Source organism: Salvia hispanica, chromosome 1 (genome assembly GCF_029641045.1).
Source record: "Salvia hispanica isolate PSC_SH4W2 chromosome 1, Shi_PSC_v1, whole genome shotgun sequence".
Classification (NCBI taxonomy): domain Eukaryota; kingdom Viridiplantae; phylum Streptophyta; class Magnoliopsida; order Lamiales; family Lamiaceae; genus Salvia; species Salvia hispanica.
The window spans coordinates 64,581,051-64,592,968 of record NC_142692.1 but is presented as its reverse complement, the minus strand read 5'-3'; the positions used below and the strand labels follow the sequence as shown (position 1 = coordinate 64,592,968).

General features: G+C 36.0%; 3 protein-coding genes across 7 annotated transcripts; 2 read left to right on the top strand and 1 right to left on the bottom strand.

Annotated features, from left to right (window-relative positions):
* Positions 1 to 215: 215 nt before the first annotated feature.
* Positions 216 to 1,674, top strand: LOC125220052 (dof zinc finger protein DOF1.7-like). 3 transcript variants are annotated; one of them, XM_048122170.2, is made up of 3 exons: positions 216 to 355; positions 421 to 908; positions 1,546 to 1,674. In XM_048122170.2, the coding sequence occupies exons 1-3, from the start codon at positions 320 to 322 to the stop codon at positions 1,553 to 1,555; spliced, it is 534 nt and encodes a 177-aa protein (XP_047978127.1). In that variant the 5' UTR covers positions 216 to 319; the 3' UTR covers positions 1,556 to 1,674. The 3 variants fall into 3 exon arrangements, with proteins under 3 accessions (XP_047978127.1, XP_047978126.1, XP_047978128.1); XM_048122169.2 differs by lacking the exon at positions 1,546 to 1,674 and adding an exon at positions 1,177 to 1,415; XM_048122171.2 differs by lacking the exon at positions 1,546 to 1,674 and adding an exon at positions 1,165 to 1,415.
* Positions 1,675 to 4,335: 2,661 nt separating this feature from the next.
* On the bottom strand, positions 4,336 to 8,337 carry LOC125218391 (ORMDL family protein). Its single transcript, XM_048120048.2, has 3 exons — positions 7,998 to 8,337; positions 6,705 to 6,853; positions 4,336 to 4,862 (listed from the first exon to the last, which is right to left on the bottom strand). Exons 1-3 carry the CDS (start codon positions 8,181 to 8,183, stop codon positions 4,724 to 4,726), a joined length of 474 nt encoding a protein of 157 aa, XP_047976005.1. The 5' UTR covers positions 8,184 to 8,337; the 3' UTR covers positions 4,336 to 4,723.
* A 713-nt stretch (positions 8,338 to 9,050) lies between these two features.
* LOC125217585 (uncharacterized) lies at positions 9,051 to 11,270 on the top strand. Of its 3 annotated transcripts, none has more exons than XM_048119105.2 (3): positions 9,051 to 9,259; positions 9,836 to 10,187; positions 10,390 to 11,028. In XM_048119105.2, exons 2-3 carry the CDS (start codon positions 9,918 to 9,920, stop codon positions 10,894 to 10,896), a joined length of 777 nt encoding a protein of 258 aa, XP_047975062.2. In that variant the 5' UTR covers positions 9,051 to 9,259; positions 9,836 to 9,917; the 3' UTR covers positions 10,897 to 11,028. The 3 variants fall into 3 exon arrangements, with proteins under 3 accessions (XP_047975062.2, XP_088918494.1, XP_088918495.1); XM_089062368.1 differs by having other exon boundaries at positions 9,259 to 9,386; XM_089062369.1 differs by lacking the exon at positions 9,051 to 9,259 and having other exon boundaries at positions 9,843 to 10,187; positions 10,390 to 10,666; positions 10,743 to 11,270.
* Positions 11,271 to 11,918: the final 648 nt, after the last annotated feature.

Here is an 11,918-nt window from a genome sequence, read left to right as displayed (position 1 = left end):
TATGCAACATTAGTAAATACATTCCGACATAATGAACGAACATACGTCATAAGAAACTGTTCTTTTTACAAGATGATCAATTATGAGTTTCAATTAGTATAATTACTTAATTATGAAGCTACGCAAAAGACCACTAAACAAAGCTAAGGATGACATAGTAGAGAGAGAAAGAGGAATGAATGCATACATTATAGATACACAATTGGGAGGTGGGCCCTTCTCAAACCATTTCAAAACATTCCTTTTCCTGCTTTTAAACACACTTTCAAGAAAGCAACTGCTTTATTACTTCTTCAAACACCTCTCTCTCTCTCTCTCCATGGATTCAACCGCTGCTCAATGGCCTCCTCCACAGGTATAATAATAAACACAAACTTATTTTTTGAAAATTCATGTTTTGATAAAAGATTAATATGATAGGTGAATGAGAAGGTGAGGTGGTCAGGATCAAATGAGAGGAAAATGAGGCCTCAGAAAGAGAGAGCTCTCAACTGCCCTCGCTGCAACTCCACCAACACCAAATTCTGCTACTACAACAACTACAGCCTCTCTCAGCCCAGATACTTCTGCAAAACATGCCGCCGCTACTGGACTGAAGGCGGCTCCCTCCGCAACATCCCTGTCGGCGGTGGCTCCCGCAAGAACAAGCCTTCTTCCATTTCCACTAATTTGGTGCCTTCGCCACAAAACCCTAAATCCCACCATTTCAAAGCCCTAAGCGAGATCATCTCATCTTCACTGCCGCAGCAGCAGCAGCATCTCTCCTTGCTGGCGGATCCGTACTCGTCGTCGCTGGAAGGGCTTGTGAGCGGCTATGGAAGCTTCCAGGGGCTTCCGGAAACGAGCGGGAAGCTTCTGTTTCCCAACAATGGAGGAGATCATGGATATTGGAATGGTGGTGGATCATGGTAAATTTATCCATTAATTTTCTATATTTTTTAATTACTGATGGGAGATAGCTTGGGAAAAAAACTGACCTAAATATTGTGTTCCAGCGTTAGGTAATTATATCTATGTGGAGTAGTATCTTTGGTTGTTATATAATAATAATAATAATAATAATAATAATAATAATAATAATAATAATAATAATAATAATAATAATAATAATAATAATAATAATTACTATTATTAAGGATGTTGGTGTTAGAAGCTTGTTTTTAGATATGGCTTCAGGTTGCAGTAGCAAGTGAATAGAAGAAGAGATTGCAATTGGCCTTGATTTTTGAATGGAATTAACCAGCTGCACTACTAGTTTATTCTTCTATCAACACAAGGAGAGAGAGCTACTATGGAAGTAGAATTAAGTCTCATTTTCTTTGTCTCTATAATTGTGTAATAGGAGTAACTTAATTATAACTCAACTTTTTAATTATTCAGCTTAGTAATGGAATTGCTATATCTTTGTTTGGAAACACTTACTTTTTTGTTAATGTCTTCAATTCTCTGATTTTGGTATATCATGCATGCTATTGATTTGGAATCAGAAATATTTACAAATATGTGGGCACTTTTTTCATGAAGATATTTGATTATTGTGGTTAGGTCTAGCTAGTTAGAGGAGATAGTTTGTACACACCTGCTGCATCTTCAGAAAAAAGAGGAAAGGAGATTTACCTAATAATGGTATTGATATCCAAACAGGCATCAACTGTGATACAGACTCATTCAATTCATTCACACATATAAATAGATATATGTAGTGGCAATAAATAGATAAATTTCCCAAGTTGCTTTTAAAGAGTTCCCCATGCCATGTTCACCTTTCCTATCACTTGTTGAAAGATCTGAAAAACCCTACTCACTTTTGTCATTCAATGGGACCCACAAACATTCCCCTAGACAATTGTGCTGCTGAGGAATAATCTCCTCTCCCACACTTATATCTATTCCACAGTACACCCTAATATATTTAATATAATATATTGTTAGGAACGTAACCCAACGCAAACTTCAAACTAGATTTAGACAGTTAGATTTCAAGATTTGACAACGTCATTATTGTGACATTGTCAATCGATTGACATTGGATTGATATGTTCTATTGACGTTATTTGTCATCAGTTAAGATCAAATTTTGAAATTTAACAGTCCAAATCACAGTTTAAAACTTTTGAGTTTGCATAAGAGATGCAATTTATATTTTATCACTATCCTATTATATACTATTATATACCATTGGGTGTATGGATTTTCATATATTGTTATTTGCTGTAATCCACTGTGTGGTGTGGGCATAATCACGACCCAAAAATGTGTAGCACCACAACCCATGAAGAAGTTTATTTTGGCATCGTTTCCATATTTATTTTCCCATTCAAAAATTTACTTTTCATTTTCTTTTTCTTTTAAAAGGAGATCAATATTGATTCTGCTTTAACATCAACATCCATGATTACTTCAACCCCATTTTATTAGATGGAAGACTCAACTCAAGTCAATTATAAATTATTCATTTATTTTCGGGTAAAACACATTTAAAGATCCTTTTACTAATAGTACTTCCTCCGTTCCACTGAAAATGACTCACTTTCCTTTTTAGTTTGTCTCAACCAAGATGACTCATTACTAAAAATGAAAACACCTTTCTCTCTACTTTATTCTCTTTCACTTACTTTACTCTCTCCACTTCACCACAAAATAAAGTTATACAAATTTCCATACCGCCCAAGAAAGCGGTCATCTTTCTTAGGACGGAGGGAGTACATTTTATTTCATTAGATCCTTCTATAAATGTTTTGGTTCATTAGGTTCATGTACCAATGCATTTTTTGATTTAAGAGGGTTTTTGGTTAAATGTTTATTTAACGGACTTCATAATTAATTAAATCTTTCTTGTGATAATTACATTGAATTTTTTCTCTTATTTATTTTGAAATTAATCCAATTGCAACGACATGAAATATTAATAAATTTTTGTTTCCCAATGCTTCTTGAATCAATATTGCAGCTGAATTCGTTCCAAAATAAATAATTTGAAAAAAATCAACTAACATAAGAAAAGTTAATTAAATTTTGAAGTATGTTAAATAAATATAACCAAATTAAGTACAAAATCTCTTAAAACATCTTGCATTAGTAATAGTATAAGGATCTAAGGGGAAAAAAATGTAGAAAGACCTAATGAAACAATATGTATTTATTGGTACAAGTATCTAATGAATCAAAGAATTTGTAGAAGAACCTAATGAAATAGTAATATACTCCCTCCGTCCCTGATTAAGAGTCACACTTTTCCATTTCAATCCGTTCCCAATTAAAAGTCACACTTCATTTTTACCATAAATAATAAGTAGGTCTCACATTCCACTAACTCAATTCACTCACATTTTATTATAAAATCAATATAAAAAATGGATCCCACATTCTACAACTTTTTCAATCAACTTTTCTTTACATTTCTTAAAACCCATGCCCGGTCAAAGTGTGACTCCTAATCGGGGACGGAGGGAGTACTTAGTACAAAAGCCTCTAGTTATGTTTTGCCTTTATTTTCGTATGTATTAATTACAAAAATACATAACCATATAAACAATTTTAGCATTTTCACGCTTAATTTTCGTGAATAAAAAGTGTATTTATAATGCCAACAGTAGAATTTAGTAATCAGATTCACATATATAGAGAGAGAAGGAGAGAGAGTAGCGTCCGTACTATTTTATCGTTTCGCGAGTTGGAATGCATGTTCCTTGTTTCTGCTATATAACGGCCACTACTAGACATATCACATTCACAACAATGCAACTACCCTCCATGTGCACTATCATCGCTGTCACTAACACAGCATATGCCTCCTTCCATAAAATTCCTCAATCAAAACATAACATCCTATTTTCAATACGAATCAAATTTCTTGTCTTCACTTTCAACTTACTCTCTCTTCTCCAGACTCCAACAAATTGTCTCTTTTGGCTCCAACCACATTATCAAATGAAATCACAATATTCTACTCAACAAGCACATCACATAATAACGTGCATTGGAAAAGTTTCAACCCCATTTTCAGTACAACATGGTAGACACGGAATCGATGGAAAACGCATATGAAACGTATCTCAGTCACAAGACCAGTCACTATTGGCAGGACTATTATGTCAAAAAAGAAAGGAAAAACGGAGAGAAGCTACTGGTTGAGGGACGTACCTACACGTCCACAATCAACCAGTAGCGTCCACAAATCCTGAATCACCAAAAAAGCACATAATTATGTGCAAAGTATTGTCTTTCCCTAATCAATAATCCATGATTATTCTAAAAATATATATGTATATCATGCCTCCAATACAGAGCCCAATTTCAAAACGACTAATGTTGTATGAGACAAGTAGGACCCCATAAAACTCAAGTGGAAACCAAAGTCTCCACAACCACAATTACTAAATACTATTTGTCCCCTACGACTAAATACCAACCCATAAATTAATGGAAACATCAATCAACTCAACAACGCACTAGTCATCCTTTTGTCTCCACAGAACATAGTACTCAAGCATCTGCATCTATGATATAAAAGTTAAAAAAAAATGTGTGACAAAATGCAAACAGTACTTAATAAAAGAGTTCCATAGAGAGAGTATCCAGCTTCTGAGGGGTTTACCAATAGCTAAACAACCGACATCTTTTCAGTTCCCAAGCTGCACAACTTCAGCAATCTCTAAACCCGAATCATAAAGATGTAGGACTTGAAGCTGAACCTTCACATGGATGCTTAATAGACACAAGTTCATTGATCAGCGTTTATTCCAAAGATGCGAACTTTATGCATGTTTGGGAACTTGGCAACAACCAGAACAAAAACAGCTAGAGTGTTGAAGAAGAGCATAGGATGTTGATAGTCAGTTGTATGGGAGGCTATCAAGTACCTGATAAAAGAAAGGATGCATCCATCAAATACACGAAAAAAAAACTTCCATATGTAGACATATGTTTGGACTTCGAGTCAACCCAAAAATGCACCATAATATACTACATGATGATTCTTTGTCTAGCTAAAAAGGAAATCATTCATGTAATAAGTTTTCCCATTTTAAGTCCCATCATGCGCACAAGCATAGAATCCCCTGAAGAAAGTATATATAGAGCACGGTAGCATTCTTGTAAATGAGGATAAGTAAAGACGATAACAGAAAAAGAAAATGCACTCTTCCGAGTCAAACAAATCCTAAAACATAAAGTACCGCCAGAAAGATAAGACGAAAATGTCGCGCAAAGGGGTCGGATCCAATGTAGGAGCTAAAAGGCCGAATGCAAGACGCCAAAAAGAAAATGAAAATCATATAAATACATAAGAATGTAGTATCTCCTGACTTCAGCAGAAATTGCATGCTTTCAATATTCCTATTACGGAATTGGAAATGTACCAGGTATGCTGCCAGGTTAAATTGTGATTTGTGATACTTTTCCAACAATCACAAGCCAATCTTTCAACAGAATGATAGATAAAACTGTCTTTTACCATATCATGGGACATTGCTTACAGCTCAATTTAAAGTATAACTCACTTTTACAGCTTTAACTTCAGAAACTTTCCAGGCATTGGAGGCTAAGTTCAGTGGTTAGTTATCTGATTGTGAATATTGATTTGAAAGTACTAAACTGCTGTGAGGACTTCTATTACCAAACGTGCTTTAAAATAATGCAAAGAAAACGAATAAAAAGCCAAGATAACGCAGCTGCATACTATTAATGTTCCATGTTAATCTTAGAAAAAAGGATGGAAAACAATCTTTCCACATGTTGTGTAGGGTAGATAATTTTCCATAGCTAGGATGGGGAAAAATAATTTGGGCAACCCCATTTCCCTCCTTTTCACTCCAATTCATTATAATAATATCATGGGCACTGCTGTCTGCTTATATATATTCAGCTTGAAAAGGAGAAATTTGTTATGCAAACAGCAATGAAAAATATGATATTTGAATAATAGATTTACTATGAGATTAATTAATGACTGGCCAGCCACTCTATTCATACAATAATTCTCATAAACAAATATCTTATAATGTATACTTTAATTCTCAGTGACTCAGCCTCTTTTAACCTTAAAGGCCACTGCAAAGAAAATCTTAAAATTAACATCACATGGCTAATGAAAGCACTTTGACTGCATGACATACAATACATTTGGAAACTCTCAAGGAATGCTTTACATGTACATTAGCTTCACAAATGAAGAGGGCAGGAGGATGGATTTAATCTTTCCCAAGGGAAACATACAACTGAACATCTCTTTTATGGCTAATGTAGAGAAGAGGAGAATCGAACAACCTTTCTAAGAATGAGGTGTTATCAAAATGTTATTTAGAAAAAGGAAAATATAGCAATCGTATCTTCAGAAAAAAAGTTATCATTGTTAATTACTCTTATCTAATCATAACCCTTCTTACACTGTATCAGAAGATAAAGGATATTGTGCTTTAGCAGGGTTCAGATCCCCTGCCAATTCTTAACCTAGTAACCTCAAACTTCAATTCTATCCCTCAGGTGACAGAAATGGTTTAGCTTAAAGGACACCAACATACAGTAAAGTACCAGTATTGTTGCTTGAGAGAAGATGTGCTTAGAGGATTCACATATTCACATTAATCGAAACAAAGCAAAAAGTATAAATAAAGCCTATATAACTAAAAATGCAGTATGAACTATAGCAAGTAACAAAAGACCAAAATGTAAGGGGAAGAATAGAAAGTGATATGAAAACTTACAAAACTACAGGAACGACTGTTAAGAACTTCCTATTACGAGTAAGTTGTTTGCCACTGTCTATTTGCTCCCACCAAGTCAACCTATTGTAGATACCCTGATCTTCTGCAAATGGAGTCCCCTTCTTCCAGTGAAAAAAGTGATATGTGACCTGAAAAAGATCTCAGAAGATAAGAATATGAAAATTTGTGACATCAAATAAATGCAAATATCCTTTCCATGGTAAAGTTGTAGCAGCTAAACAAACAGCATCAACAAGGCTCAATCGTGGAATGATGGAATACTCAACCAATTAATGGTACATTTCCCATCAGAAACTGATACAATAAGCTATCCAGATACTTCATGCATACAATTAGCACATCTGCCTTTAACAGAAAATGGACATCACTACAAAGCTCTTTAACAGTCAGAAACAACATTGGATTGACTTTATTTCAACTTTTAGCCGACAAACAATAAAAAATATCCCTGGAAGTTATAACATTACAAATTAAAGAATGAAATGCGTGAACGCCTCAGTACCTAGAAGAATTTAGATAGGTATATGTTGATTATTGAACTCTTATATTAATGCAAATGAGATTTCAGTACCAAATGTAAAGTTTTGATTTGGTTTCCACGCAAAAATGAAGGGGTTGGGGGAGTTTTTGTAAGCAAAGAGAAGTTGAGCATGTATATAAGAAGTATTACTCAAGTTGGAAAACTTTAGTGGAGAATCACTAAACGTGGCATTATTGTTGACACTGAGAGAGCTACCAAGAGTTGGTGATCGATTCAACATAGTATCTTCTATTAAAACGACATGTAACTATAATTAAATAGGCATATGAACAATCAGAATATCAATTCCCCCATACTCAAGATAAGGAATTCCTCATAATGCACTCTTCCAATGGCTTTCCAAAGACTATCAAATCCTCCTTGTTTTAACATGACAAAGATTAACAACAAGTCAATCAAAAACAGAACTCCACATCATCCTGTGTGAAGATAATTATTGGATCCGCAGCATAAATCAAATCACTGCAATGCTTTCAGGATCTTAGAATTCTCCAATTTATCATAAAAGAGAGAAAATCTAATTGCGTAGCTTAATCCGCGTAATAAATCAAAATTCGGAATCAGTATCTAAGCTTATTCAACAGAAATTTCCTAGAAAATATTAAACAGAAACAAAATTCAAATTCCATGAGGAAGCGGTAACACTCAGAATCGATGATCAGAAAATCCTAGCAATAAATCTAGTAAAAAAACGGAATCACGACATATGCATGAGGAGGAAGGAGGCATACGAGGAAATGAGAGAGATGAACGACGGTCCACGCCATGCCGGGAGAGCAAGCGAAGACAGAGAGGACCATGAGCCATGAGAAGAAGAGTATAAGGATGTAGGTGCTCCAGACGCCGGGGTAGGTAAACCATTCCGTGTTCCGGTTCAGATCCGTCGTCGGCGCAGCCCGAACGTACAAATTCGCCATATCCCCTTCCCAATTTCTTCCAATTCAGCTCAACTCAACACTTTTCTTTTTCTAATAATAAAAATTGATGTTTGGATTTACAAATTACGGTGAGACTTGTATTCCCCTCAATTTCTTTTTCTTTTGATTTTTCTTTTTGGGGAAGTGTTTAGGCTTTTCCGAGAAGCCGATTGCAAATTTGAATACGCATAAGTGGGCCCCGATCAAGGAGCTGGACACTCTAATTTAAATACTATTTAATTATTTTACTCGTATCAAAATACGCTCAACTATAAATTTATCGTTCATTCATTAGTCATTTTGAGTTTTTTATAATCATAAAATTGGTGTCTAAATAAATAAATTTTTATTTATTCAAAATTTTCTCATAAATTCCAAAATTGAGGCGCATATAGTAAGGAATGAGTTTTGACTTATGGCTTGTGAGAGAATCTGAGTATTTCCTAATTATATTGAAAAGTAGGATGGAAATAGATTGATTTTCTTTTTGTAATTTTGTTGTTTAATAATAACCAATAAAATCTATGCATCATGTATGCATAAGTGTGCTGCCTTTTGCATAACTGAAAGTAGAAATTGTAGTTCTAACAATCGAAATCAAAATGTTAGAGAGAAATATGACATTGATTAAACTGGAAGGAAGTACACAAATTATGTTTCTACAAAAGTTGGAATGGAAACTCGAAATTATGTAATTAGGCCCCTTTTGATTGCCTTGATGCTAACTGTGATAAGGTTGTTGTATATGGATTTCCTTGATATTGTGGATATAGACATATATCACATTGAGCTTTGGCTACCATAATAACGTTGTTAATTTGAGTTATATGATTTTTGTTTGGCTCACATAAACTACAGATAGCAAGGTGCAATGTTAGTTTTGTCCTCATCAATTTTTTGTACTGCCAACTTTATCCCTGGAAACCCCAAGTTATTTTGGGGCGAAATTTAGAGTGTGGCGCCCAAACATAAAACGCGCGCCTAAACTAATTCTTTTCGTTGGTGATGCCCATGGAATTTAAATAGTGTGATTGAAGACTTTATCACGAATTCGCGTTGACATATCGCGACAGGAGGTAAGTTTTCTGAAATTGTTATTGTGTTTTTGGTGATTGGAAGATGTATTTGTTCAGAACGGATGTTGGGTTAGTTTTCGAAGATTTATTCACATGGTTCCGAAGTATCCTTGCCCGATTTATTGAGGTTAGAAGTTCAGCCGTTGTGCGTCGCATCTGTGATATGTTTTGCTCCATAAATTATGTTTATTCCGATGGGTGCTTGTAATTATGCTTTTTGTTTATTTGAAAAAAAGGATTTACGGTATTGTTTGTTATATTTTGCATACGCACATTTCATAGCATACTTTAACATCAACGGACATTTTCCACATCTTTTAGGGCTGTCAGAACTTGAATATGTGGTGATAAGTGTCTAATTAACATGTTTATGTGGTGTGATTAATGATTCAAATGTGTATTCTGAGTTGTAAAATTGTTTGGTACCATTGCAGTAGACATATCTCACATATCTTGCTTGTTATGGCATCCCCACATATGGATATCACATGTGTATCGATTCCCAAATTTTGAAGCTGCAGCTACTTACTTTCAATCTCATTTGATATTGCAATGTTTGGATTGTCCCCTTGATAGGTAGTAGCGACTTGGCATCGAAAAAAATGTGAAATGGGATAGGTCAAGGCGCGTCTGGTCCGTTCGTGAGGAAGAGATCCTTATGGCCACGTTGAAGAATTTGACGGCGAATGGGTGGAAAGCCGACAATGGTTTCCGTACTGATTACCTAATGCGGGCGAGGGAGGCGATCAAGCGTGAATTTCCTAATACGGACATCATGCCACACCTGCACATATATTCGAAGATAACAACTTGGAAGAGGCAATACAATTCCCTCAAGATGATGCTGAATCTTAGCGGTATTGGATTCAATTCGGATGACACTTATAAAATAGAGTGTGATGATGAGCAGTGGCATCAGTTTGTGAAGGTTCGTTATTGCACACATATCATTACGCTTTAGTAGATGTATACATTCATCCTACTGATTAAAATAGTCCCTATATCGTCATTACTACACTATATTCTTTGAAATTAATCACTGCCTCATTGAAGTATACATAATTACAACATGCACAGTGCTTCTTCCTACATACATTATAACAAACATACTTGAGGATTTTGTTGTGCAGAAATACAGGCATGCGAAATATATGCGTAACAAATCTTGGCCTCAATTTGAAGACTGGATGGAGGTTTTTGGAAAGGATAGGGCTGATGGAGAAAGGAGAGTTGATGTTGGGGCTGCTGTCGGACAAATATATAGACATAGAGAGGAGGTACCTGCCGACGATAGTCAATCACACCCCATGACTTGGAGGAGCTGTTTTGATGAAGTTTTCCCAGAAGGAGTTTTACCCGAGATGATCGATGAGAGTCAGTCTGTTACCGATGGGGGGTTTAGCGGGCGCAGGTATTGGTGCAGGAGTCGGGCCAGAGGGGAGCATAGGAGGTACAACAGGTACTGGATCCGGTACTGGTTCAGGTGCTGCTACGAAATTGCCCAAAAAGGATGCGAAGAAGCGCAAAATAGAAGACAAGATGGACGGAGTCATATCTCTAATGGGTCAGATACACACCGACACAAACGAGCGCCTAAAAGAGATATCTTCAAGGATTGGGTACGAGTTCGATCTTAGTACCAAAAGAACAGAGGTGTTTGAGCAGCTAAAAGGAATTCCAGGCCTATCTTTGAAGCTACAGTTTTATGTATCGAAGAAGCTTGTGAAGGAACCTGAACTCTTGGACCTCTTCCGTGGATTGCCGGAGACTGCTCGGGCGGCTTTTGTGTTTGATCTCCTTGAGACTGATGGGAAGCTTTAAATTATCTAAGGCATAATAGTACTACTATATGAATGTTTGTTAGACTTTTAATGGCATAGCTCTGTATTTGTTGGTGAATTGGGACACCTTAATTCTCATGTTGAAACTCCCCAAGTTGTGGTTGTTAGTACATCCGACTATAGTATATGATTCGCCGCAAATTGTGTTTTTTGTAGATTCCATGAACAATTGTATGCTCATCAGATCCGAGTATGAATTTCTTCCAAAAAATGTTGCTGGATTTGACCCGTCGATAACATATAGATAATACTTACGTCGTAGGCTCAATTGACACCCCAAATTATACAACATTTTTACTAAATGAGACCACAGAACCCCATTACATTAACTGATGCTTACATCAACAACACACGACTTAAAAATTTAAGGATACACTAGTCCACAAACAAATTATCTCAGTACCAACATACCACCATGCACATAAGAAACCATAATAAAACGACTACAAGTGTCCATAAAGGTCAACTCTCCGAGAATCTTTATTGCGCGTTTGGAACGGGACTCCAAGAAGCACAAGAGGAGCCTTTAGGCGATGATAAAATCACCGTCCCCCAACCGTTAGCCTGAGAGGCAGAACTCGGCTTGGATATGTCGGGAAAGCATGTAAGGTCAACATCAAAAAGCTTCCGACGAACCCTAGCTGATGGGCCGAGCATCGGCGACGTTACTTCCTCAGAGTCAGCCGGTGACTCATACTCCCTCCGTCCCATAAAAGTTGAGTCACTTTCCTCTTTGAGTTGTCCCAAGAAAGTTGATACATTTCCATTTTGGGTAAAAATTAGGGATTTTAAACACCTTAATTAATGATGCCCTTATT

What these genes read in the sequence shown, in the direction of transcription:
- LOC125217585 (XM_089062369.1), top strand. Translation starts at nt 9,918, where the DNA reads ATGGCCACGTTGAAGAATTTGACGGCGAATGGGTGGAAAGCCGACAAT. An exon ending in AGTGGCATCAGTTTGTGAAG is followed by an intron (nt 10,188 to 10,389) that starts GTTCGTTATTGC and finishes TTTGTTGTGCAG; the next exon opens with AAATACAGGCATGCGAAATA. An exon ending in CGATGGGGGGTTTAGCGGGC is followed by an intron (nt 10,667 to 10,742) that starts GCAGGTATTGGT and finishes GTACTGGTTCAG; the next exon opens with GTGCTGCTACGAAATTGCCC.
- LOC125218391 (XM_048120048.2), bottom strand. Translation starts at nt 8,183, where the DNA reads ATGGCGAATTTGTACGTTCGGGCTGCGCCGACGACGGATCTGAACCGG. An exon ending in TTCATCTCTCTCATTTCCTC is followed by an intron (nt 6,854 to 7,997) that starts GTATGCCTCCTT and finishes GATCTTTTTCAG; the next exon opens with GTCACATATCACTTTTTTCA. An exon ending in ACAGTCGTTCCTGTAGTTTT is followed by an intron (nt 4,863 to 6,704) that starts GTAAGTTTTCAT and finishes TTCTTTTATCAG; the next exon opens with GTACTTGATAGCCTCCCATA.
- LOC125220052 (XM_048122170.2), top strand. Translation starts at nt 320, where the DNA reads ATGGATTCAACCGCTGCTCAATGGCCTCCTCCACAG. An exon ending in CTCAATGGCCTCCTCCACAG is followed by an intron (nt 356 to 420) that starts GTATAATAATAA and finishes TTAATATGATAG; the next exon opens with GTGAATGAGAAGGTGAGGTG.